The sequence below is a fragment of the Nanorana parkeri genome, unplaced genomic scaffold (assembly GCF_000935625.1).
Source record: "Nanorana parkeri isolate BGI_ZX_2015 unplaced genomic scaffold, ASM93562v1 scaffold517, whole genome shotgun sequence".
Classification (NCBI taxonomy): Eukaryota; Metazoa; Chordata; class Amphibia; order Anura; family Dicroglossidae; genus Nanorana; species Nanorana parkeri.
Window position 1 is genome coordinate 850,352 of NW_017306785.1, and position 25,942 is coordinate 876,293.

Here is a 25,942-nt window from a genome sequence, read left to right on the forward strand (position 1 = left end):
GATGGACGGCTGATTTTAGCCAATGTATGGCTCATATTGGCCGTGCTGAATGACCCCCTATATCTTGGGTCACAATCCATACCTTTGCTACAAGATGGAGTAGTGTATGTCACATGTTCTGCCTGGTCATTGATGCAATAGACAAGTTTTTTAGACTGTTGGATACTTGTGCTAGCTACTTTTGGCTGTATATGTACTGAGACCCTGTTTGCAGAGATGTAGCCAGTGCATGGGGAAAAATGGTTATAATAACAGTTCTTATAGTAAGACTCATGGATGCAATAAATACACAAGTGAACTTCAGGGTGTTTTAGGTGCTTTATAGATTTATCTTCTAAAAGTGTGTGTGTGTGTTAGATATGAGTGGATCTTGTAAAGAATGTGAGCCCTTTGGCTTCTATCATTACCCCTTCTTACAGTTTTCATAGAAGCATAGAATTAGCATGTGAAGGCTTCATGATTCACAACTAAAGCTGTGCCTTGATATTGACATTGTCACTCTGGGGCTTAAGAACTCAATAGGAACACTGTTGACTATCATCAAATGCGTTCTGATATGAATCACTTTCTGTAGATTCAGACCATCCATAGTTGGGTTAATGATGACTTCCTCTGATAACATCTGTTGCGTGTAGCCTCATTCTTCTGGATAGAGTAGTTTGAAGGTGAGGGGGAAGAGGGGGCAAAGGAGGTGCTGATGGACGTGGAGCAGCAAATGTTGAAGGGTGGAAAGATGGAAGGGCTGGTGCCCCAGGGCGTGGTGGGAGGGGTCGGTTTCTAATCCAGTCCACTTCCTCTTCATCGATGAAGGATTTAGATAAAGTGCTGGCCAAGTCAGCACCCTCCTGGCACAAGACAATGTCACATTATAATGCCATGTATGGAGTCACCAATGCACACATAAGGAAGGACAGTCTTCTATGAGGTCAGACAACAGGACACAGCACTGCAGAAACAGGACAGAGAGAGACAGCCGTACAACGGACGAGAGTCACAGTGATCACTACTCACTTCATGGGGTGGTGGCTCCGAGAAGGTCTGTGGGCCTGAGGTTTCTGTTTGATGCTGAAAGGCAATGAGAGTGGCATAAGGAAAATCATAGCTACCATAGCATACAGTGTACAGCAAAGAATATTCCCAAACAGGTTTGTCAGGTGAAATTCTCCAAAGCAGCCCAATACTGGTTCAAAACCAGTCAAACCGGCTTTAGCCAATGTATGACAAATGAGAAAAAGCAAGAAAATTAAAGAAAATATGCATTTATTTAGATTTCTAGGTGAAGGATTAAGCAATAAGACCTCTTTTAGCTTGTGTAAGGTTGCAGCCTTACCGCTACAAAAGCAGAAGTAGAATGTTCTCTCTTTTATGTTGCTGTTATACCAGCTATCATAGGAAACTTTAGAAAAGTTTTTGTTTACTGTATCTCTTGTATTTCTTTAGTTCACCACTGATGTTACCCACCTCTTCTTGCTTCGGCGGTGAAGTAATGTGAATCTTTTCTTTGCCTGTGATTTTGTGTCGGCAGAATGGACATGTGTTCTCATTTTTCTGCAAAGAAAAAAATAGGACATGATGGGAACTAAAAGTTTATAGGCATTGTAGGGTCCTAAAGGGCTTTGGGGCATTCTGCCTGTGGATAAAAGTTGGTATGGTGAACAGCCCTAATGTCCTTTACAGACCTCTCTATCTCTTCCCTTTGCCCTCTCAGTGTCCCTGGTCTCTTAGGACCAGTGTCCTTCTCTCCTAGTACCTAGAGTAATGCTCGCTCCTAGGTCAGAAGAGACCGGCTACTTGCCTGCTACCTGGTCTGTAGTAAAACAAAAATGACAGAGTTTACCCCTTCCTCCACTCTAACCAAAATGAACACAACATTGCCTAGAGATGCACTTTTAAGTAGTAGCTGAAAGGTCAGAGGTCCAGGGTTCACGGCTGTGGTCTGGGGCCGGTGTCTTAGATGCCAGGTGCCCACCAATTCCCTTAAAACACAATGCATAAATTAAATACAGACCAGACATGGGGAATCTATATTGAGATTGATGAAAAGTAAAGCCACCTAAGTATTTGCCTTAAGGTGCCCATACTCTGCACGATTCTCGTACGAGAATCGCGGGAAATCCCGCGATCGTACGAGAATCGTGCAGTGTAAATGAAGACGTGCGACCGCTTCTACTGTACGGTCGCACATCTTTTGTCTAAGGAGCATGCTAGAAAACCAGCCGAAAATCTTACGAATTTCGGCTGGTTTGAATGATGCTCAGGAGACAAATGCCGAACGCGCCGTTGTGAGCATGCGCACACTGCCCGTTCAGCATTGCGGTCATCGGAAGCCCGCCCCTCAGGGGGACGGGCTTGTGATGATCGCAAGTACGATCTGCCTGTCCAAGATGGGCAGATCGTACATTTTTTTAATTACTTTACAACCATCGCAAGACTGAGGTCTTGCGATGGTTGTAAAGTGTATGGCTACCTTTAGACTACAAGTTGGACCCCCACCAAGTCACGGTTTTGCATCAATATCATATTATATAGCCCTTCATTCATTACTGCAAATGCCCAGCAACCACCCACTTGGGTGTTACAATTCATCTTAAATACCCCCTAAAATATGTACATTGGTTGTCCACACCCCCTTAAATGTATACCAATGCTATCCAAGCAATCACCTATGCTTTTAAAATAACTACTTTTGTTTGCATAATATTTAGTATTTGCTAAGCTCTTAGACTTGAATGAGTATACTTGGCCATGAACACACTGGCCCATCTCTTGGAGGTATCCAACATGCATGAAAAAGTATAATGAAAACAATTCTGTTTCAATTCCCTTCCTAGATGTGTTTAATATATTTTAGTCTGTATTTCTGCATTTATTTTGCATTGGCATTACATTAATATAAAGGTTTTGTTTTATATGCATATAAAGGGTTAAAAAAAGGCACAAACACCTTTAAAATACACATTAGATGAACTACAAGTGCACTTCACACTGTTTAAATGATAAGTGCTTAACTGTCAGTGCACTTCTGATACCCCTCGCTCAGCAATTTTATAATAGGTCATACATACCAAAACACCACCTTGGGGCCGTGAGCGACACGGTGTCCCTTCACAATCTTGATCTTGCCCCTCAGACATAGAGTAATTGGGCTATTGACTTTAATAGAAATCTGTAGCTCGACAGTTTGATTGACTTCCAATTAAAGTCAATGGAGTAGTGGGCAAGTTGCAGGACTAAGAAGACTTTCATTAAAGGAAAGCTAAAAGTAAACCGCTTTAAAGCATTATCCCAACAAAAAGTGATATTTCAGTTGGCTCTAGGTGGACTATAGGTAGACTGAATAATCCTCTGGTTTCCTGTGTCTCTCAGAGACTAAACTGACAAGATCCCCCTGTCGAAGCTCCTGGTTCACTTCCTGCCACCAAAGAAGAAGTGCTCCCATCTGCCTTGGGATGTCCCTATTCTTTTTGTTGCATTCTTGATAGCAGAAAATAAATTACAAATCCAACAGGAAGAGTGGGACCTCCATGTTTTCGATGTGGCAGGCGTGCAGCCCTGCAAGCACAAAAGCTGAACTCTAGCCTTCCCTTTAGTCTTGCTCAACTGTACCTGCTCCTCTGCTGGACTGAAATTGCTTACTCTGATTTCATTGCACACTGTGAGCTTCTCACAATGTGAATTAGAACCTGTAGCTATTCAGATAGTGCCCACCTAATTTCCTGACTGGAGGATGTTCAGCCTTACTGTCTATGGCCTGCCCCTTTCATTTATTCAATTTCAGTTCTTTCAATCATAGAGGCTCAGCATCACACGTGGGCATTATCTAAGTTGATCTGCATGCAAATACAGCCTGCCTAGAAATGCCCACTCTTCCAGGCTGACATCCATCCAGACTGACATCAAGGCATTTTGATATTTGCATAAGTCCTCTCAAGAGCCAAACCACTGCTTGCATCAGGGCTGAAGGCTCTTGTGAGGAATACTGGGGCAGGGTGCTGTAATGTTTTCCGAAAACTATGTAGGATGGCTACATGTGTTTCCCATGGTCTCTGTGTGTATTCACTGCTCTAAGCTCACTCAGATGAATTAGAATCTCACATTTAGTTTACTAATTCATATTGTGTCCATCACAGAAGTGAGCTTGTAGCGGTGGCTACTTTACAACACACACAGAGACCCTGGGGAACAAAAGTAGCCACCCTCCAGAAGGAAGGACAGTGTCAGCACCAATTCAGAGATGATTTGAGGATCTACAGCCAAGTGATACACAAGATACATTTATGTTAATAGTTAGGTACTTGAATGCAGTTTTAAGATTTAACGCCTGAGTGTAGTGTCACTTTAATAATCCATTCACTTAATATCCAGTTAGTCACACATTTGCATTACATAGTTGGAACATCTAAAATAGTTTGAACAATGCAATTGTAACATACTGTATGTGAACAGGTTAACTCGCATTCTAGTCATGTTTTGAGTCTTATGCTTTGCAGGAATTTAGATTACATTTCTCTTTTTTTTTTGCATTCAGATTTTCTTAGGTGGTCCTAAGTTATACCTCAAGTCATGTGCACGTCTTACTATAAAGAGCTATTATCTTCCATTTCCCTCTGCAGACTGGGCTATATTACCTGCCAGGATGTTAGACACTGGTCACACAATAAGTGGCCACAAGGCTCTATCCGAATGTTCTTTTCGCTGTCCGCACAGATTTTGCACAGTTCAAAGGTGGAATCCATGTCTGAATACAATTCCCACTGTTCCTGTAAGGACAGCACAGAAAGCTTTTCAATTTCAAATGGTTTACTGAATATATTGTGTATGTACGTGAAGCAATAAAAAAATAATCTGCTTTTTTTTTTTCTTTTTGTTTAGACAGGTAAATATGTAATATTGCATATAAACATTTTAAATTTACTTTTCCTTCAAGGAGTCAGAGATCCTGGCTATTTCACACATTTACCAAGCGGAATGTAACTGCTTTTCTTAAGAAAAAAAAGGCCCGAAGAGTTCAATAGTTGAAACTCATGTTAAACAAGCAGCTAAATTACCCAGAAGAATGACTAGTCCCCCCTCCCTCCACCTCTCTGCTTGTTTATCTCCACGTAGAGTTTCATTTGAAGAGAGAGAGAGAGAGAGAGTATGAAAACAAACAGCTCTCTCCTCAGTAAACCCAACGTGCTCTATGATACCATCGGTGTATCCTGTATTATAGGTTTATTTAGCAGATGCTATATAAATAGTAAAAAAAGATATAAAACAATAATTTAAAAATAATAATACAATTAACAACAAACCATAATGTTTTCCCTGATCTCATGGCATCTCCAGGCATATATAAAATCACTCTTACATGCATTAAAGTGCTTGAATACCTTTCTTCAAAACAATCCTACTGGAAAATGTGCCTTCAAAGTTTACAAGTGGCTACATTTCCCGTCGAGGAGACTGATCACCCCATCGGCTCTCTGTGTGCTGGGTGGGCAGTCAACTTAACACCCCCTAGTAGTTCTAATCAAGCAGCGCTGATGTTATCACGTCAGTGCTTCCTAAAGTAGCAGTACTACACTGCCCTCAACTTACACACAGTGTAGGCTGAGGGCTCATGGAAGATGTATTTCTGCAGGATGTCCCTATAGCAATACGCTGTGATATTGGGCGCCGTACAGAAACCTCCTCCCAGTACCACTGCTAGAAGACTTATATGGAGCCACTGTGACTAAGAAGATGCTTATTTCACTACAGGAGGCTGTGAGGTTCAAGGTAATTGAAAAATTCACACTGGGGCAGCTCATCAGGGGAGAGAGAGGTTTGAGGAAAATAAATGTTAAGCCAATTGATCAATTTTAAGCAGCAACCACAAGCAATTAGTGAAATCAATAAGTGATCATCAAATGCTATTTAGTACACAATGCAACAGTAGTGATGTCACAACTTCCATTTCCTGTTTTGCTTTAAGAGCATAATCCACCTTTCAGACCACATTTCCTGTTGAAGCATGGTCACATTCCCATTCCAAACGGGTTTGCCTTAAAAGAGCATCTAAATCCAATAACAAAAAAAGTATCTATTGCACCTTACCATTTCTTAGACACGGTGGTTACATTAGATTTTTTTTTTTCTTCAGGCTTTTTCCCTTTATTTTCACATGGTGATCACACCAGTAACACAATTTCTGTCTCAGGGTGGCAAAGCTCCCTCACTGACTATCATTGAAGAAGCAGTGTTGTTACCCTAGGACAGGACTACAAGGATCCCCACAGGTTTCTTTTGCACTTATCAAGCAGATATAACAACACACTTTCTAAGGTATATTTAACAGATCAAAAGGGGACAAATAGGAGTTCATTGTTATAGTTTACATACCTTTGAGGTGCTAACGTGAAGTGAAACTTGTTTTGTTTTTTTACATTTTCAGGTAAACTGAAGGCCTTTTAAAAAAATGTAATTGAATACCATTGGAAATTCCTACCTGCTTCTGTTCACCTCTCCTCTAAAGAACCTCAGTGCACAACCCCCACCACTTAAATTTGAAGCCTTACTGTAAGTTTTTACTTTTCCTGATCCTTCAGCCACAGAATGTTATACTTCTTGCATCATATACTGCACTAGAATATATTTTTAGTGTACACTTGACATACCTGGGTCACTTGAATCACCGAGTTTGGATTCGGTTTAGCGACACATGACAAACTATGTTTACTGTTCAAACCATTTGGATAGAGATACCTGCTCGATACAGCATACACATGTTAAAGACAAGCACACAACGTTTAGTAATTTATAGTCAGGGTACATTAATCAAGTATCCTATATATAAATATGCACATAGCAACCATTCAGATTCTTTTAGGTTGTAACATTAAGTAAAAGTGAACATAGCTTGTCACTTCATGGTGACTTCTGAAATTGTCAAAACCCAGTCAGCCAGCAGAAATCACAGATACTGATTCTCTCATTTGATGCCTGTCTGGTCCTCTGCCCCTGACCCATTCTCTTACTCTAACCAACATTTGCCCATTTCTCAGTTTGGACCAGTCGTGGCCAGTCTTCACCATTACAGTCCTCTGTATTCATCCTTATTCTCACAGCCTTCCTTCTGACAAGCCATAATCCTCACAGCCCCTAAGCAGCCCTCACCCTTATAGCCTCCTGACAAGACCTGACCCTCGCAGACCCTGTCCATCCCTCACCCTCACAGACTTCTGACAAGCCCTCACCTTCACATTCCTCTGACCAGCCCACTTCCTAACAGCCTCTGGACCAGTCTTCACCCTCACAGCCTTCTAACTATCACAACACAGCCATTTGATGAGCCATCACCCTCATAAGGTTTTCCACAGCTCTCAATCTCACTGCATTTTACCAGCTCTCATCCCACCAGCCTCCGAACTAGCCCTCATCCTCAAACTTTTTAACCAAACCTCACTCAAACTCAGTCCCTGAGCAGTCCTCTCCCTCACAGACCATGACCAGTCCTCAGCCTCATAGCCTTTGATAACCTCTCACATCCGCTCATCAGCTCTCATCCTTACAGCCCTTGATCAGTCCTCGCCCTTACATCCTCTGAGCAGCCCTCAACCTCACAGCCCCTGAGCCCTCTTCCTCGTCATTTGATTGTGTACTTCCCAGATCCCCATAAATCCCCAGCTGCATCTCTGACTTACAGGCCTTCTTTCTCTCCTTCATTCAGGGCTTCATATAAAGACTTGTTGTGAGGTATGGTCTGTAGAATGCTGCCATTAGCAGTTACATAGCCAATTGCCCACTGTCCGAGATGTGTGCAACTTAACCGGAAGATATAACTGTAGGAAAAAAGGGACAACCTATTAATTAAAGTTACAGTAAAGCATTAAAATTTTTGCATACATCCACCTCGAAAGTTATCTTTTTAAAGAGAGAACTACCTGTGCTGCTATTGCAACCCCTTTCTGAAGATTATAATTGCCTGGCACTCATTCTGATGTAATATATAGCAAACCACTGACTGGAAACAGGTATGCAACTGGTATGGTCAGAACATTCAGTCTATAGATTCCCATCCCATCTTTATATTCAGTATACTGTAGATGGGACATCCAAAATGTTAGTTTTCACTGAAAAAGAAAGTGAGACATACAATAAAGACATTTGTTCTGACAACTGTGTCAGATGAAAGTTCCCTCATGTTGGAGAGATTTCCTCTCCAATTAGGAAAATTAGGATTTTAACCATTTCCCACTTTAGCCAAAAAAGTTTTGGCTAGAAAAGCACTTTAAATATAAACCAACAAACCTGAACCTACCCATCCCCACTAGATGTGGTTCTGGTTAGTACCTACCATGGGTATGGGTTTGAGGCATATGGTTTTGAGGCCACCTTGTTCAAGGTTCACGGCTCTGGCAAATTTATGGTGAAACTTGCCAATCATAATTCTTTTTAACCATAATGCACTACCTTTCCTTGGAACCTAGGTCAGCTGACTTAGAAGGGATAATAATCAGGGTTTTGTTATGTGCCAGCTTCCTCACTGTGTGTGTGGTTGGAGTAGTTTAGGGAAAAGCAATGCTCTATGTAGAGGGAGTTTGGTGTTATACCATACTGTATTGTGATATATTTCACCAACTTATTGTGCTTTGCACTGTAGTGGGCTACATATTCCTGTGTACCTCCATGTTCATAGTTTAGAGACCCAACAGTCCTTTTTAGGACTATTTTTTTTTTGTGTGTGTGTGTCAGCAACAACTAAAGTAGTTGTTTGGCTGCTGCGCAAAACGGCTGGCTTTGTCAGTATTTGCTTTCCAGCTTATAAAATCAGCCCCATTCTTGAGTTCATGGCCTGTGCTACACCGCCGTGGCAGGTGGCCAGCCATCATTATTTTGCCCAGACTGCCTTTCCTAACCTTCACCAGCATGTGGAATGTAATGTGTCTGTGGTGCTTGACCATGCTGTCAGAGGCAGGGTACACATGACCATGGACACATGGTCCAACAAGCATTCTTATGCTAGATATCCTTCACGGTAGACTGGGTCAGTGGCTTGGAAGGATGCAGGATGGGCACATTGCTGGAGCTGGTGGTGCTGCCATTTGTCTTGTGCAAAGGTGACCGGACAGTCACCCCTTCCTTCTCACTGGCCTCAGACTTCGACTCCTTGAAACCAACTTTTCCCCCCAAGGGTCCCAACGTCGCAGGCTATACACTGCCATGCTGTCCTCCAGCTTGCATGCTTGGGAGACAGGAGCCAAAGCTGCTGCCAGCTCTCCAAGCCCAGACCGAGAGGTGGCTTACCCCACAGTTTATTTGACAATCCCTTAACTATTGTCAATTAGATTTTAACAGAAGGATTCACCCCTCTCCCCCCAATTTTCACTTGTTCTATTACCTATGATTAACTCACTTGTAATACCCAATCACATCAGTGTCAATGGCATTGGATCTTAGCCAAAAATCCAGCATTGATCACAGCGTCTTTAAATGTATTTCAAACTAATGTCCTTCCCACAAAACACAAGGTACATTTGTACATCCATTACAGCTGATCGGTCACATTTGTACCTTGTTACTGCCTGGCACAATGAATGCATTTCCTATGAATGTCACTTCCAGAAATAAAACCGGTTATTCTGGGACAGGGAGTAAACAGGACTACATTATAATAATATTTAAAGTCCATCAACAGTGAGAATTTCTATCCTAGTGGAAGTTTTATTGCTATCAGTTCATGTCAAATAATCATAAGCAAATATAGATGCAGAGGTAAGTAGAAAATTGGTCAGTTTTGACATGAAGCATAACCCTTATCTCAGAAGCAGCTGATTGCAAGTGACTTTCTTATCAAATGGGGTCACATGTATGTTAGGGAAGTGACTTCACTAACCAAGAATCTGAATAATATCTGCTTAACTCTCCTGTTAACTGGTTGGTATGTAGGGTGTAGGGAATATTGATGATTCCTGCTGAATCACATTTTCAGATTCCATTTTTTCAATCAGTTTGATATTATGCTTAATGAAACATATTATGAAATGCATCTCATAAGTAAGAGGTACTTCCAAAATCTGCCACACATAACTGGTATTTATAAAAAACTATTTCATTGTAGTGAATTCAATACAAAGTTCAGTATATACACCACCAAAAATCTCATCTATACCAGCACCTTTTACACGTTTCACCACCTGGGCATAATCATAGAGGATGTCCTCTATGATTAAGCCTAGGCGGTGAAACGCATAAGAAGGTACTGGTATAGAGATCTTTGGTGGTTTATATGCTGAACTTTGGACTTTGGTTTGAATTCACTACAATAAAATTGGATTTTAAGATTACCGGTTATGTGCGGCGGATTTTGGAAGTATCGCTTGGGTGGTGAGAGCACACTTTAGCCTGCAACCGGTGCATGTGCTGATTTGCAGTCACAGATTGATTCGGAGCAGTGAGTCCTGGCGGTTTTGGATATCATAAGTAAGACTGTTTAGTAAATATGGTAGAAGATAACACTCTACCAGAAGTAAATGATATGACATCTAATATGACAGGTTAAAGATATTCCACTATGCGATCATATTCTATATGTATATTATAATAAAGAAGCTATTTACATGCTATTAAATAGAGTTAGAGATCTTAAAACATCTAATGGACACTTAAAAACAACATGTTTATCATTTGTTCCTGAGACATAAAGTTGGAAGTCACTCTTTCCTGAAAGGGGCTAGCTGTTATCTTAAAGCTGACCATACACCTATAGATTATCTGTAGATTTTCTATGGTCAGATGGAAAAGTGCAACAGATTCCTCCATCTACGCTGAACTGTGTGGATGGAGGAATCTCCCACTGGGCCAAGCTTCAGTATCTTGCTAGTCGGCCTCGCTGTCTAGCAAAATACCTGAACAATGCCTGCATCCAATCAGGTTGTTCATGTATTTTGACAGCCAGCGGGGCCGACTAGCAAGATACTGTAGCTTGGCCCAGTGTGAGATTCCTCCATCCACACACTTTAGCGTAGATGAAGGAATCTGTTGCACTTTTTCCATCTGACCATAGAAAATCTGCAGATAATCTATAGGTTTATGGTCAGCTTTAGTCATTGGAGAGACAATTTGCCATTCTAGGAGTTTTTAGTTTATCAAAATTCAGACACTTGCTATGTATACGCGAGGAACAAGTCTTTCATATTGCTGTTTCACCATTGGGTTTATTTTGGAATTTTTTAAACCTGACCAATTATATATAATTATAATCTTTATCTTGATGTGTGAACCTTTATAAGCTGTATGAACAAGGGTGGTGTGGGCATTGGCCTGACAGACTAAGGACCTACCCCACACCACATGTCAAATAAACCTTTTATCTAATTTGGAGCTACCCATGGACCATTGCTGCTTACACTTAAAATTCTTGTAATCAGTAGCTTAAAGGTTGAGGAATAACACCTTTAATCAAAGACTGCCGAGACAGGCATTTTGATTTGTGACAGAAAATTCCAATGTCATTAAAACTAATTTGACATATAATAGCTACATAAGCCATTTGATAGTCTAATATTTTTCAATGTGTTTCATTTTGAATTATAATTTACTTAAACTTACAAAAACATTGCATATTTTGTTTCTTGCAATCATGCCCCCAGAATGCAGAGAATCCTCATTTCCTTGCCCCACAACTTACTCAAGGCTTACTCCACAAGAATGAGCAGCAAAGAAGAGTTAATTTGTGAGTGCATATAAAGAAAGAGGCACTTGGCAATAACGTGACTCTACACTAAGGGCAACATTTTTTGACACCTGGCCATCACACCTTCTATATAGCCCAACGTAAGTGGCCTACCCTCCAAATTAGTTTGTGTTTCCAGTGAAGAATAGTGCTAATAAAGGATACAGATACATTTTAGACATTAAGAATAGCCTGTTCCCCCTTTATTGTAAGCAAAAGCATTTTTATGTACAAAAGCACAATGGAAGTTCTGAACACGGAGGAAGTTACCTCCATAACATCCATAACACTGCATGTGCTTTTCCTTAACCTCTAAATAGTAGAAATCAACCTTTTGCAATTGCAGTAGGAAGATCATTGCACCTTTAATTTTGTTTTTGCAGCCTGTGTGGTGCTTAAAATCAAATTTCAGGAATTTCTGGAACTGTTCCCAATGTTTAATTCACCGGAAGTTTTAATTACAAGTATGAAGCATGCACGTCAAAAGGGTTTATCATTGTATTAATGGTGCTGGTTAACCAATTATAGCACAGTTTAAAGCTCCCACTTAGCACTATTTAAAAGAGAGTAAAGCAAGTGAACCGGAATAGCTTATCTGAAGGACAGATGCATGTGAGATTTACTTTAAAGTTAGCTGGGTATAGGCCAGGAGGGTATTACTTAAGAACATGACTGATGGATCAGTATTTCGCACAATGCAGTTAACTGAAGTGCACATTGTAAACCTTCAATGCGGTAGAGCTGTTTATCTTTGCCTTTCCAACTAGACTGCATGGATAAAATATAAATGACTATCTATGACTCTGCAAAATGTAAGTTCTATATAAAGCAGCTTCTCGCATTTCCTGAGAGACCAAGTGACTTCACTTTTCTTTACTGCAGTTAAGATGTACATCTTGGCTACAGACCTATTCCCAGCATGCTGACTAGACTGTGATCCAGCATCAGCAGATTGGTCAGGTTATCATTGGTTATTATTGTGCTCGGGCTACTCTCCCCTCCTGTCACGAGGCTGAACATGTAAGCCTGACTGTACTGAAATAGTACCTTTTTAGCTCACAGTGGTTTTCCCTGCTCTTCAAGTCTGAGTTCTGCTGTGCAGGGGACTTTTGAATGTTAATCTAAAACTAGATTCTGGTACTTTTATTGACAGTATGTATAAGCATTGTGTTGCTTTAGGGATACATAACTGGGTTCATCAGTCTTTATTATTGTCTTGGAGTTGAACTTGGAAAAATGGATATGATAAAGGTTTAAGTGTGTTTTAGAGGTGTCAGATTCCAGGCCTATCGTAATTCTGCAGGTTCCTGGGCTGTCATTCAGCACCCCAAAAATTATTGCACATGCCATTCAACTGTACATCTGGGAATTATTTATTGCAAGAGGTTATTTATTAGTATGGGCAGGAAGGTTGAATTCCCTCTTCTGTAATACTATACAATTATTATTATTTGTAGTAGTAATAGAATAATAATATTCATAATTAATCATAATTTCATAGTATTACATATGTAAATTAAACCTTCTTGTACATAAGGTAATAATATATTATTATTGTTATCTGTATCACAACTGTTCATTTATTTAAAAAAAAAAAAATGTCACCCAGCATCAGGCAAACCAAAGACTGAGCCATAGAAAATAAATCAGTACCTTTACTGCTCTGCCATTCCTTTGCTGCAGGGCCTGCAAACCAAGTTGCAGTCTTTAAAACTTTTTTTTTTTTAAATGAACCTAAAGCTGCCCTTTTAAACTGCTTACCTTTTCTACCTGCTTCCTTAGAGAAATATGGATTCATCCAAAACTGTAGGTGCCATTTAATAATAGGGAAACGTTCCAGTACAGTGCAGAGGGTGCCATACCTGCCAGGCTTGTGTGTGTGGCCCTGAAGGAGCTCTTTAACTTCGTCATAGGTGAGAAACGCCATGTAGCCAGGGTGGGTGACAGCCAGCAGCATCCAGTTCTGCAACAGGGTTTCCCAGGGCTGTTGAATCATAGAAAAAAGATAAATCATCTAAGGAAATAAAGTCCAATTTACTCAATAAAATTTCAGCTGTCAATTTTCTATGACAAAGGTTATAGATGCGAGGCACTGGATCATGCTATCTCTGTCCAATATCATAAAAAAGAACTTGATTAATTGCGTGCAATGGCTCTAGCTATGCAATTCTTGTACACCAGGGAGCCTAGAAGAGTGTCCTGGGTGTAATCTAAAGGTTAGGAAACCAATGCCGCCACCACCACCGCAATGCTTGTAGAGTCCGAAAAAATATATTAGTTCATGATTGGATCTTGTATTGGGTGAATACAAAATAAAACAGCCAATGTGTTCCATTGGTTACATTGGTTTGCCTTTACCAGGGCTACAAAATATGAACAAGAAAATCTATTTTACTAGGACAGGCTGAAAAAAGACTGGTTTCAAGGTAGTATACCTACACATTTCATTCTCTGGGTGCAATGTATCGTTTACTATAATATTATGTCTGGTTCATGTCTCTGGTAATTTGTCTTAATTTAGAAAATAGACCCCTGTCCATCCCATTGAAGTCATTCTCATTTGTATTAGGTAAGAACTGTTCTATTCTATACCATATGTACCCATCACAATCAAATACAGGCAGACAGACCGACATTGGTGAACACAGACTATGATGAAAAGACAAAAACTGAAGGATACTGCTAGAGACCTACAATGATGGCCATACTGAAACAGACCATGCTGGACAGACACAGACCCACAGACCTGAATGGGTAGGCTTGAATGGTTGAATTCTTTTGGTATGATACGCCATGCCCACCGCAAGGGCTCCACCAACGTCCAAGCAAAATATAACCTAAATGTGACTGTGGTGTGGCTAACCGTGATGGTGGTGGTGGCATTTTATGGAGAAAACGTCTGATGTTAGAACATGCTGTTTATATTAATATAGACTAAAGTGCAACCAGCACTTTAAAGAGGAGGGATATAACAACAAAAATAAAATAATAACACTAACACTTACTTCAATAATTTGCATGGTTATATGCTGTACATAAAATTGGTTACCTGGAAGAGACGTGTGAAGATGTCAAACTCATACATTGAGATGTAGTCATTGCATGTTAAATCCATTGTACTGCGCAGTGCAGATTCCAGAGGCCCTGCCTCTATGTTGTGCACAGGATGAAGTCCACCTCTAAACTCCTCCCATTTTATTAGACACCTGTAAATAATAAATAAGACAAGTTGACAAGCAACAGATCAAACTCAGATATCAATGTGTTGCTGCATCATGTTTATATGTACCTCTACTATCAAGTGCCAGTCTGCATTGGATGGACATTGTAGAGAGTAATAGAATCTTGTCTATACAATCTCTCAAAAATTGCCACACGGACATCAACATCTTCAAAATGACTAAATAAACTAAGATGGCGTCTCTCTAACTTGCTTTGTTTACATTACTGGGTTGGGTGATGGTCATCTCCTTTCTAAGGACATATCCATGTCTTGTTAGGACTGACTGAAATCCTAAGGGCCCATGCACACCAAAACACTTTTTCAGCATTTTTAAAAATAAAAAGATTAAATGTATTATTTCGTGTAGTCTGTGTTCCGACTACCATGTTATGATGAAGTCCTGCATGCTATATTGTTCTTGCATTGCACTGCATGGTCCTATTCAGGTCAGTGGAATTAAATCCCTTAAAACCACAATGAAATATGTCAGACAATGTGCATATCCATAATCATTATAGTATGAGGAAGTCTTAGGAACACAGCAAGTAGAGACTACAGCACATTTTGAACATTCGAACATTTTACCTATTCCCATATGTTTGTGACCAGAAATTGGATGCCTCGAGTTTTGTGACACGATATGTGTTTCCTTGATAACGCCCACCGGGGAACAAGGCTCGAAGTTCACATAGAATGTGACTGAAGATTAGTGAAAGCTTAGTGAGTGTTCTCCTGAAAAACAGAAACAAGGAACTGGTCAATAAACACACGGATACAATAATGTACCAACGGGGGTAAAAGTACAGTAGCAGATGTTATAAGACTGCAGGTGTTAACGGACAACCTGGCCAAACAAAAAACTGCCTGCATCAATACCTCCAGAACAAAAAATGTTAAGAGTACTAATAGTGTTTGCTAAAACCCTTGCACTGCATATAGTTTAAGGCAGTGGTTCTCAAGCTGTGTAATCTCAGGACTCACATTTGTCCTTGGTCATTAAGTCACGACCCAAGTCGCACTGCAATGGAACGCACGGCATTGCGGGAACGCACGTTCCAGTGCAGGCGATCAAACTGTGTGTGGGAGGTTCCTTTGGGGTACCATTGAAATGAATGGCAACACAACATACCTCCCACACCAGAACGTGTAGTAGGTGCTATTGCATGCAACTGATGCACTGTACTAGTGGGAACAGGCCCTCAAAAACACTGATATACATACACAGCCACAATCTCACACACTCAGATATTCTAACACACACATACACACTCCAAAAAAAATCCCACCCAGTCTCCCTACCTTACGAGAACCTCAGCCCGGTGTCCAATGTGGGCTGCTGTGCTGTGATGGAGCTCCATCTATATCTTCATTGCTTGCACAGCTCCCTTGCGTGCCCTGTAGAGGTGTCGGGAGCCAGAAAGTGACGTCACTCTGGTCCAGGCACCTCTACAGGGCACATGAGGGAGCTGTAAGCAATGCACATATGGATGGAGCTCCCTTGCGGCCATAGCCACATCCCACCTCACCACAAGCTGACACTCGGCACCGGGCAGCATATTCTGAATTGCTGCTTGGCTCAAGAACTGACAGTGCTGCACTAGCGGGAGGCTGAGGAACCTCTCACCTAGAAAAGTGGAAGACATGCAGCGACCCACTAAACAAGGAGTCGCGACCCATTTTTGGGTCACGACTCATCAGTTGAGACGTGAGGGTTTAGGGAATAATCGGTAAAAATTATACATCGAGTCCTTTATGAAATAAGAACATTAGAAGGATAAGAGCTCCAGAAAGCTTGAGTGAGCCCAGTAAGAATTATATTTCATGACACAATATAGATAAAAAGGAAATAAAAACACTGACACATTTCGGGGGCTCAAAACTCATCATCTGGAGTAAGGAAAAAATTATTTAAAATAATATTGTAAATTATATATTATATATATATAATATGAGTGTAAAAAGCAAGCATCACTTAAAATATTTGATATCGGGATACCCTGGTTGACAGAGAGCTGCCTCTAGAAATTAGGTTCTGGCTTCTGTCTACAGTCTACTCTGAGGTTCGGGACTCCACCGACATACACCTTTATAAAATAAGAGCACCCATGTCTTTCTAGCTACTTGGATGAGATGTGTGCTACATTGGAACATTAGCACATTGGAACATTAGCTATCCACTCTATTAGAGATACCTTTTACAAGTTTGTATATATAGACTTCCTCCTTTCCCTTTCATTTTTGCTCATCTAAGTTTGTATTGAGAAATGTAATTTCAATAGTTCTTTATTGAAGTCAAGCTTTGCATACATAGCAAAATACATATAGTATAAACAACTTAATAAAGATGTGGAAAACGTTAACCAGTCAGAATTAACATTCACGATACAGCATGCTGTGCAATGGAGAATAAGTATTGAGAAATGTAATGAACAAACAAGAAAATAAGTTCATTGGTGCAAATTTCCAACATCACAGAAGAAGAATTACACATGTGTTATTTGGCACAGGATTACAGTAAAGGTGTCATCACGGATTGGCTGTAGTTAACATAGAGTACTCAAAAGATAATTAGGAGCAAGTGTCTTCCAGGCAAACAGCAAGCCTTCACACTGTTAAAGATGAAGTTTAATTTGGCATGGGATAGGTGGCTGCAGGAAGGCACCATCTATGTAACTAGGAATGCAAGAACGGAGAGGTGAATTTGGAAAAGAGGGAGGAAGGTAGAGAGAAAACAGTAAATAGAAGGGGAAGGGTGTCGGTAGGTGGAGAGATTGGAGGTGGGTGGGTGGTGCAACCAGGAGGCGATGGTAGCCGCAGGGTGTACCGGAGCATCCCATCATATGTGCAGATGTCGGAGGTCAAAGTTGGGCAGCAGGAAGTGTCGTGACCATGGGGTTTAGCATCAAACTTTGTCTTTATGTTCACCAGCTTAGCTAGCCTCTTTTTGTTGATTATAGTCCGTGTGATATGTCTCTTCACTGGGAATAGGCTGAGGCTAGACCAGGGGTTGCCAAACTCCAGCCTTCCAGCTGTGGTGGAACTACAAATCCCACGTTTCAAAATGTATCAGTTGATAAACTGATATATACATTTTGTTCTTGGTGCTGGTAATTTCAGGCAAATAAAAAATCTATAGCATAACAGTAAATACAAAGACTAAATGTCCCCAACAATAAAGCACCCTATAATACTTTACGCTCCTCTATCCGAACATGTAACATCTAACCGAACCAAACTTCTTAAACAACCCTATCTTAACCAATCCATTTCTACACACTTAAACCCCAATCTGTTCCATAGGCCCTATGTCAATGGGCTTTGGGCCCATCAATGGACAAATGCAGCTTGCTTTCTGGTGCATTCCGCTTGCATTTGCAATCAGCCTGAGAATCTTCTGAGATCATTCACAGTTAATTTAAAGGTGCATTTGTCCTGCAGTAGACCACCTTCCAACCTGCATTTGGTCTCCATCTAACCTACATTAACCTGCTTTTGACTGAAAACAAGTAGTTTTGACACAAACATAAGCCATTGAATGCAGACCCTTAGGGTGTAGGTGTGGTCTCCAATATGAGCATTTCTCCATGTTATGTTATACTGCAAATGCTGAAAATGCAAAAATGCAGTCCTAACTTTTTTTAGTAGGCCAACAACACTTCCACTACTGCACTGTGATGGGTCAATAGAAATGTATGGGTGGAAGGAGAGAGCAAGCAAGCTTTAACACTACCAGGAAGTATCAGAGTACTCAGCAGACCAGCCTAGGGTTCCTGCAAAAGCTTGGAAACTACAGCAAGTATGTGCAAGCACTTCACGGTTCATGTACTTGACAACATTTTTTAGTTTGACTTTTTTTTGTGTGGCAAAGTTGCTTTAACCCCTAAAACCCTGAGCCCTTAAAGCAACACTAAACCCAAAAATGTAATTTAAAAAATAAGATCTATACTATTGTAATTTAAGAATGAGTTTTTATAACTCCCTGCCAGAGGGTGGCTACTTTTCTTCTCCATGGTCCCTATGGCGACATCACCAGTCCGAGATCTTGACCGGTCAGAATTTTCGACAGAACACCAGACTAAGAAGGAGGAAAGGGGGCAGAAAGATATGCTAATTGGCACATGCCCAGTGATAACAGTGATAACGCACTCTCTCACTACGCACATGAACAGCGGCTGAAATGAAAGCAGAAATAGCTACAAACTTAAGGAGCTGTGGCAGCGCACCACGTTTTAAACAGCAAAAGAAAGGTATGTTTTATATTTTTACATAAATGGACAGCACAATTACCTTACCTACTGTAAGGAGAGCAGAGAAAGCTTATAAAAGATTTGACTGTTGTGTCACTTTAAATCTAGCAATAATTTAACCCCTAAACACTAGACATGTGCACTGCATAAACATTTATTTTCTAACAAAACAAATAGAAACGGAAAACATTGTCTTTCGTTTCATCAAAGAAAACCCATTTTTCTGCTGTTTCAGATCCGGCGTCCGAATATACTCAAAGATGGCGGCGCGCCTGTGCAAAACGCACTGGCGGCCAGTATGTCGTTTTCTGCAAATGCATTTATGTATGCCCGGATATAGTTTTAGTATATTTGGGCATATAATTAATGTGTTATTTTGGATTCGGACGAACCGCCGAATCAACTGAATTTCGTTGATTTGCAGGTTCTTCCGAATCCAAATGCGCATGTCTACTTAACACTAATAGACCCCTATGTTAGAGAGGGAGCGGGGTCCCCCTGTTTGCTGGAGTGGAACCCAATAGCAGGGAACAATACCAGAAGGAAAGTCAAGGATGAGGTACAAAATAGGAGAATCCAAAATGCATTGTCAGAGTATAGTCTGGGTCAAGGCAGGCAGCAAGTATCATAAATGGGAAGTCAAGCCAGGGGTCGATAACCAGGGGATCCAAATACTGGCGAAGGAAGGCAGGAAACAGGAAAACAGGAGATGAGGCTTCGTAGCTGCTCTTGGTATTGCAGAATAACTGAGCAGCAAGACTTGGCTCTGGCTGGAATTTAAACCCAGCAGGAACCAGAAACGCCCCCATTGTCTGGGCAACGAGGAAGCTACAGGTCCCTGAGAACCAATGGGATGGCTAGGAGGGAAGGTGTGCTCAAAAGGCCCTCCCCGGCATTGATCAGCACCCGAGGTGACTAATAGGCCACGCAACGTCACGTGCGCGCACATCACACACACATACGCGCGTATCCGCAACCAGCCGCCGCCGGGCACCAAATCACCCCAAGAAGGACCCTACAATCTCCACCGTGCCTGCCGGACCCCAGGTAAGAGGGCACCCCTGGTCCCATGACACCCTATTCTGCTTCATATGCACTGCATTCTGTGTCAGGAGCCTCAACCGAGATACTCTATACAGTAGGTCCAGTATCTAAAGCATGCACCATTGGATCCTGGCACCAGCATAACCAATATTTTAAATGTTTTGTTATTATTTGCATAATAGGTTATTTTACAGATACACTATTATTAAAGGGTAGTCCCCTGCTTTGATGTGTTCAGTGTCTCATAAGAAAGCCCAGCACTAGCTTTAGTCAACTTACATTGGTCCAGTTTGGCTCGATATAAGTATCCATATCTGATATGGACTGCTGGGGGTGTTGAAAATCACTCTAGTGGTCTGCACTACGTATTGCAATAACTGATCTTCCAGCTGAGGCTCCAGCGGCTTCCCCTCTATATACCAAGCACAGGGAGTCGCTTACCCACCACCTCCACCATTCAGAGAACACATTGTATTTTTTTTCAATGAATGCAAGGTGCTCTCTGATTGCACAAGTTAGAGGTCATCACCTCATCTGCCCTAACTCGTCCAGGCAGAACTAAACCTGTCAAACAAAAATTTGCCAGCAGGTAGATTTTTTTGGGAAGATTTTAGTTGCTGTGCACTCTGCTGTGTTGTGTTAAGCAGTGAAACTTTGTGAACTACACAAAACCCCCCTTGTCATGGAAAAGAGGCATTTTGTAATCCTGATTAGAGATGAGCCGAATACCCCCGTGTTCAGTTCGTATTCGAACATTCGAACAGCCGAAAAGTTCGAATACAAACTCAATGTAAGTAAATGGGGGTCGAACGTTCGAAAATTTATGTCCCCTTTAAGAGGGCTTATACAGGTAGTCCCCGGGTTACGTGCAATCCGTACTTACGAACCGGGTCCACAGTTATGCTAAATGTACCGGCAGCTGCCGGTACATTTAGGAGAACTGTGGCTGCAGCGGCCTGTGTCCCTTCAAATCCCCGCTGCTCTCCGCGCCTGTGTTGGCGGAGACAGCGGGGACACAGACCGCTGCATGCCTTCGCTGCCCCCCGTACCTCTGCTGCTGTCCCAGCCTCCGGTCCCCTGGTCCTTCTGCGTCGTCTCTGATCCGGCCCGGCCGCGGCTCCTCTGCCCCGCCCCCCTGCCTCCTCTTCATTGCAGGCTGGGAGCCATCCCCAGCGTGCTATTGGATATTGTAAAATGCAATATCCAATAGCAAGCTGGCTATTGCACCCGCCCACTGCCTGCTGTCAATCAGAAGGGGGGACCTGATAGAGAACTTTCTCCTTCAGGCCCCTCCTCTGCTGAGCCCTGATTGGGCAAAGTCTTGCACCTGACCTGTGGTTAGGTGCAAGACTTTAACAAATCAGAGCTTCAGTGGGCATTTTGCATTATGGAATGTCCGCGGTCGAACAAACCGCGAACATCCCATAAAGTTCGGTGTTCAGCGAGCGCTCAAACTGCCGATGTTCGATTCAAACTCATGTTTGGTCCGAACACTCGGACCATTCCTAAGCCTGATATACTTCAAAAATATTTACTTTTCCCAAGTCTTTCTACAATTTAAAAAAAGTTTTGGGCTGAAGTTGGGCTTTCAAGTCACTTTAGAGCTAAACCACAGGAATGAAAAAAATGTTTACTGCAATATAAACCTAAAAAGTGATGATTAGTCCATCCGTACACCAACATCCACTTCCAAAATCTTTAAAATCTTTCTGTAACAGATTTTGCTGTAAAAAAAAACACAATTTACTGCATCTGTACTGTCACACTTTTAATTATTTCCGTTTATTGGGTTTTTCAAATGACATACATATTACACAGTACAGTACCAGGGGACACGTTAACAATGCAATCGTCTCAGAGCAGAATGGAGTAAGTCAGTATCCCACGGAACAGACAAACAATGACAGGGGGAAAGACAACGACTTGTAGAAGAGGAAGGAGAGGAGGGGGGGGGACGGGCCGGGATGGGGTAGGAAGGGGTTTTTGTGAACTTGCCTCAGGGCGCCGTAGACGCTAACATCACGGATTCAAAAAGTAGAGGCTTTAACCGGTTTTGCACAAGGTCGGATTGTCATCTTGTATTAATCTGGCTGTGTGGCATCCCATGCTTGTAACTATCCAGCTATGTAGGATACAGATATACAGCCAAACACCTAGCCCGCAAGATTGTTAACCTCCTAGAAGTAGGCACACCTTATCCAGTGTTAAGGTCTCTCACCCCCTGTGTCCATCTGGAGTCAATTCTCCGACATACCGTAGTGAACATATAAAACATTAGATAACCATGTCATAACGATCTAACTCAAATCAAAATGGTGACACAGCAAAATAGGACAACTTCGCCCGGTGCCTCCGACATGTGGCATGGGAGGGCACCTCAATGGAGCTCGAAACGGGCAACAACGTAAAAGAGAGAGATTCCGCGACATAAGGGGGGACGCCCAGAGCCGTTTGAGCGAGCCCGCATTCGGTCTCTTGGCCGAGCCCGACTTCTGGCCTCTTTTGCCCCCATGAGGAGAGTAAGGGATGTGGGCGAAGTGTCCTTTTGTCACGAGCAACTCGGGGATGGAGCGGGAGCCTCAGTTAGACACGTCCAGCCGCCGCCATAGGTAAGCCACGCCCCCCTGTACTGTCACACTTAACTGGTTTCCATGCTGGGTTTTTCCCTCTGTCCTGTTTCCGTGTCAGGTATTCCCCTCTCTCCTAAGTACTCGACTTGCAGCCTATTGCAGGTCGCAGGCATGCAGCCAATCTTCTCTACATCTCTCCTTTTATAGTGTTAGTTCACCTGCTGCTCAGGGTTTGAGCAACGATTCTGTTCACTAGCTGCCAGACCCCCCCCTCCCCCCGTGTTCCTAGTTTACTCCCTCAGTGCTTCTGGTATTCCCCCGTGCGTCCAGAGCACCCTTGTGTTTCCTGAGTACCTCCATGCTTCCTGAGAATCTTGCTTCCAGTGTTCCCCCGTGCTTCCAGAGCACCCCTGTGTTTCCAGAGTATCTCTATGCTTCCTGAGAATCCTGCTTCCAGTGTAACCCGGCTTCAAGAGCACCCCTGTGTATCCTGAGTATCTCACTGCTTCCTGAGAATCCTGCTTCCAGTGTACCCCGTGCTTCCAGAGCACCCCTGTGTATCCTGAGTATCTCCATGCTTCCTAAGAATCCTGCTTCCAGTGTTCCCCTGTGCATCCAGAGCACCCCTGTGTTTCCTGAGTATCTCCATGCTTCCTGAGAATCCTGCTTCCAGTGTACCCTTGGCTTCAAGAGCACCCCTGTGTTTTCCAAGTATCTCTGTGCTTCCTGAAAATCCTGCTCCCAGTGTTCCCCCGTGCCTCCAGAGCACCCCTGTGTTTCCCGAGTATCTCTGTGCTGCCTGAGAATCCTGCTTCCCGCATTGCCCTGTGCTTCCTGCATCACCAGTGAAGGATTTCCCTGAATCTCTATGTATCACGCTCTGTTGTCTTCTGTGTTTCTGTGGATTTTGCCTAAGACTCTCCTCTGCATTCACCTGAGTTTGTTTGCACCCCTGCACTGCTTCAGCGATCCCACACTTCAACTCCTGTATATCTGCTTTTCCCTTTCTCAGGGATCTCAAGTCTCCCTGACGTTCAGGGAGTCTCCCTCTAATAGATAGCGGCTCCCTGATGTCCGCGAGAGAGGCATTTTCTCCCTGAAAGCTTTACTCTGAGTAAACCTTTCTGGTAAGATATCACTGGGTAAAGTTTCAGAGTGAGGCTTGCCTCCTGGAGGAAGATCATGTGATCTCTAGAGTAGCCTCAGAACGAGGCTTGCCTCCTGGAGGAAGGTCATGTGATCTCTAGAGTAGCCTCAGAACGAGGCTTGGCTCTCAGAAGGAAGAAGCTACTTGCTACTTGAGAGCAGGTACAGGCACTGAGATCTACTGCTGCAGGGTTGAGAGAGTGCTGTTAACCTTTTGTGGATAATATAGAATCAATTATATATGGTTGTCTAGTTATAGAGAACATTTATTTAATTTGTTGCCCATAGCAACTAGTCAACTGTGGGTCTTGGGCTGTCTAATAAATTGTGACCTTTACACTGACAGATACTTGAATATCAATTCACAAATCTGATGTATATATAAATTATTATCATTATTATTTATTTTATATTCTGACGGTGGCCGCTGTAAAAAAAACACAAAAAACTCCCTGAAATGAGACGGGCACCTCCCTGAAAGAAGGTTTTGCAGGTCGGGATGTCTGCTTTCTACCTGCATCCATGTATCAGCTTGTGATGTCAATCATGCTGCAGTGCTGAAAAATAAATTTCCTTGTGTTCTTGTGAATCCCGAGTGTCCCTATTTCCCTGTGACTTCTGAACCACAGTGCTATGCACTTTCTTTGTGTACATCCTCCTGTGTATCCTGAACCACAGTGCAATAAACTTTCCCTGTGTGCATCCTTCTGTGAAGCCTAAACTAGTGGAACCAGTGACCTTCTCCTGTGTGTCACTGAACCTGGAATCCCAGCATTGCACCTCCCCAGTATATCCTGTATCATTGTGTCATGTACCATTGTGTTGTATTGGACTTTCCTTATGTGTTATTGCAACAATCCTGCATCTCGTTGTTACAGACTCCTTCCCTACCTGCCGCTGAATCCATCAAATTGCTGTAGTGTGTCTTTGTTTCCTCTGTGGTTCTCTCAGCTGTGTCTGCATGGGTGTGGTAGAGGGCCAAACCTGGGAGCTGTCTTATAGTGTTACATCAACACCACCATTGGGAGCTCTGGAGAAGACCTGGCTCTCCTTAGACTCTGTGCCTCTGTTACACCCCTGCTAAAATACAGTCACTCAGTCCTTACACTCCCTGTGACCAGTGTCCCAGGCATTATTCTATCTCTGTCAGTCCCTGGCTGCTCCGTAAACCATGGAGCCAGTGTCCACAGTGCCTACGCTTCCCAGACATGTATATTCCTTTAAAATAATATTTTTATATATTATCATAAGTACCAGTCTGTCTTAATGTAAACCTCCTTTACAGCAGCACTTAGAATGAGAGAGGGAGGGGCAGCCCAATGAGCCAGTCTGGCTCTGCTGCATGCACATGTGCTGAAAGAGACTATTCTGACAGGAGGAGAAAGCAGAGTAAGAAGAGTTGATGACTTATGAGTGTTTTGTTGGATCTCCATTATCCAATCAGCAGGCTGTGGGCAGAAGGTGACACCTTTGTTTTCCTTAGCTCTTACAGAGAATGTGGTGTCACCCTTGTGCAGACATCCCAACTCTCCCGCTCCGGGAGTCTCTCGCTAATAGATAGCGGCTCCCGGCCGCCCAGGAGAGAAACACTTTCTCCCGGAAAGGTTTACTCTGCTCAATCAAGCAGATTAAACCTTTCCCTGCTCTGTTTTTTTATTCCTGACATTCCTGTTTTTTTATTCCTTATCTGAGTGACGCCCGATGTCGTCACTCAGATTAAAAAAAAACCCAGCATAGGAATGCATAGCTATATTATATTGGCTATTTCACTTTGCAAACACCTGCCCACTGCTGCTGTCAATCAGCAGAGGGGGACCTGAAGTTCTCCATCAGGTCCTCTTCTAGTGATTGACAGCAGCAGAGGGCAGATACAATGGCCAGCTTGCTGTTTTTTTTTTAAATTATTCTGATGGCAGATAGCAAAGAAGCTATTGCTTCCTGTGTTATCTGCCATCATTTCAGGGGGGTGCTCTCTCCCAGCCCCCCTTAACCCCCCCTCCGCGGATGGGGGGGGGGG

General features: G+C 42.5%; 1 protein-coding gene across 1 annotated transcript in view; it reads right to left on the reverse strand.

Annotated features, from left to right (window-relative positions):
* Positions 1-555: 555 nt before the first annotated feature.
* CBLC (Cbl proto-oncogene C) overlaps positions 556-25,942 on the reverse strand; it is a 28,235-nt gene continuing 2,848 nt past the window's right edge. Inside the window, exons 2-9 of the mRNA XM_018561335.1 lie at positions 15,504-15,650; positions 14,745-14,901; positions 13,558-13,679; positions 7,665-7,802; positions 6,639-6,726; positions 4,629-4,760; positions 1,462-1,548; positions 556-1,065 (exon numbers count right to left, since the gene is read on the reverse strand). Of these exons, the coding sequence (XP_018416837.1) occupies positions 919-1,065; positions 1,462-1,548; positions 4,629-4,760; positions 6,639-6,726; positions 7,665-7,802; positions 13,558-13,679; positions 14,745-14,901; positions 15,504-15,650 (1,018 nt within the window). The 3' untranslated portion in view covers positions 556-918. The remainder of the gene's footprint in view (positions 1,066-1,461; positions 1,549-4,628; positions 4,761-6,638; positions 6,727-7,664; positions 7,803-13,557; positions 13,680-14,744; positions 14,902-15,503; positions 15,651-25,942) is intronic.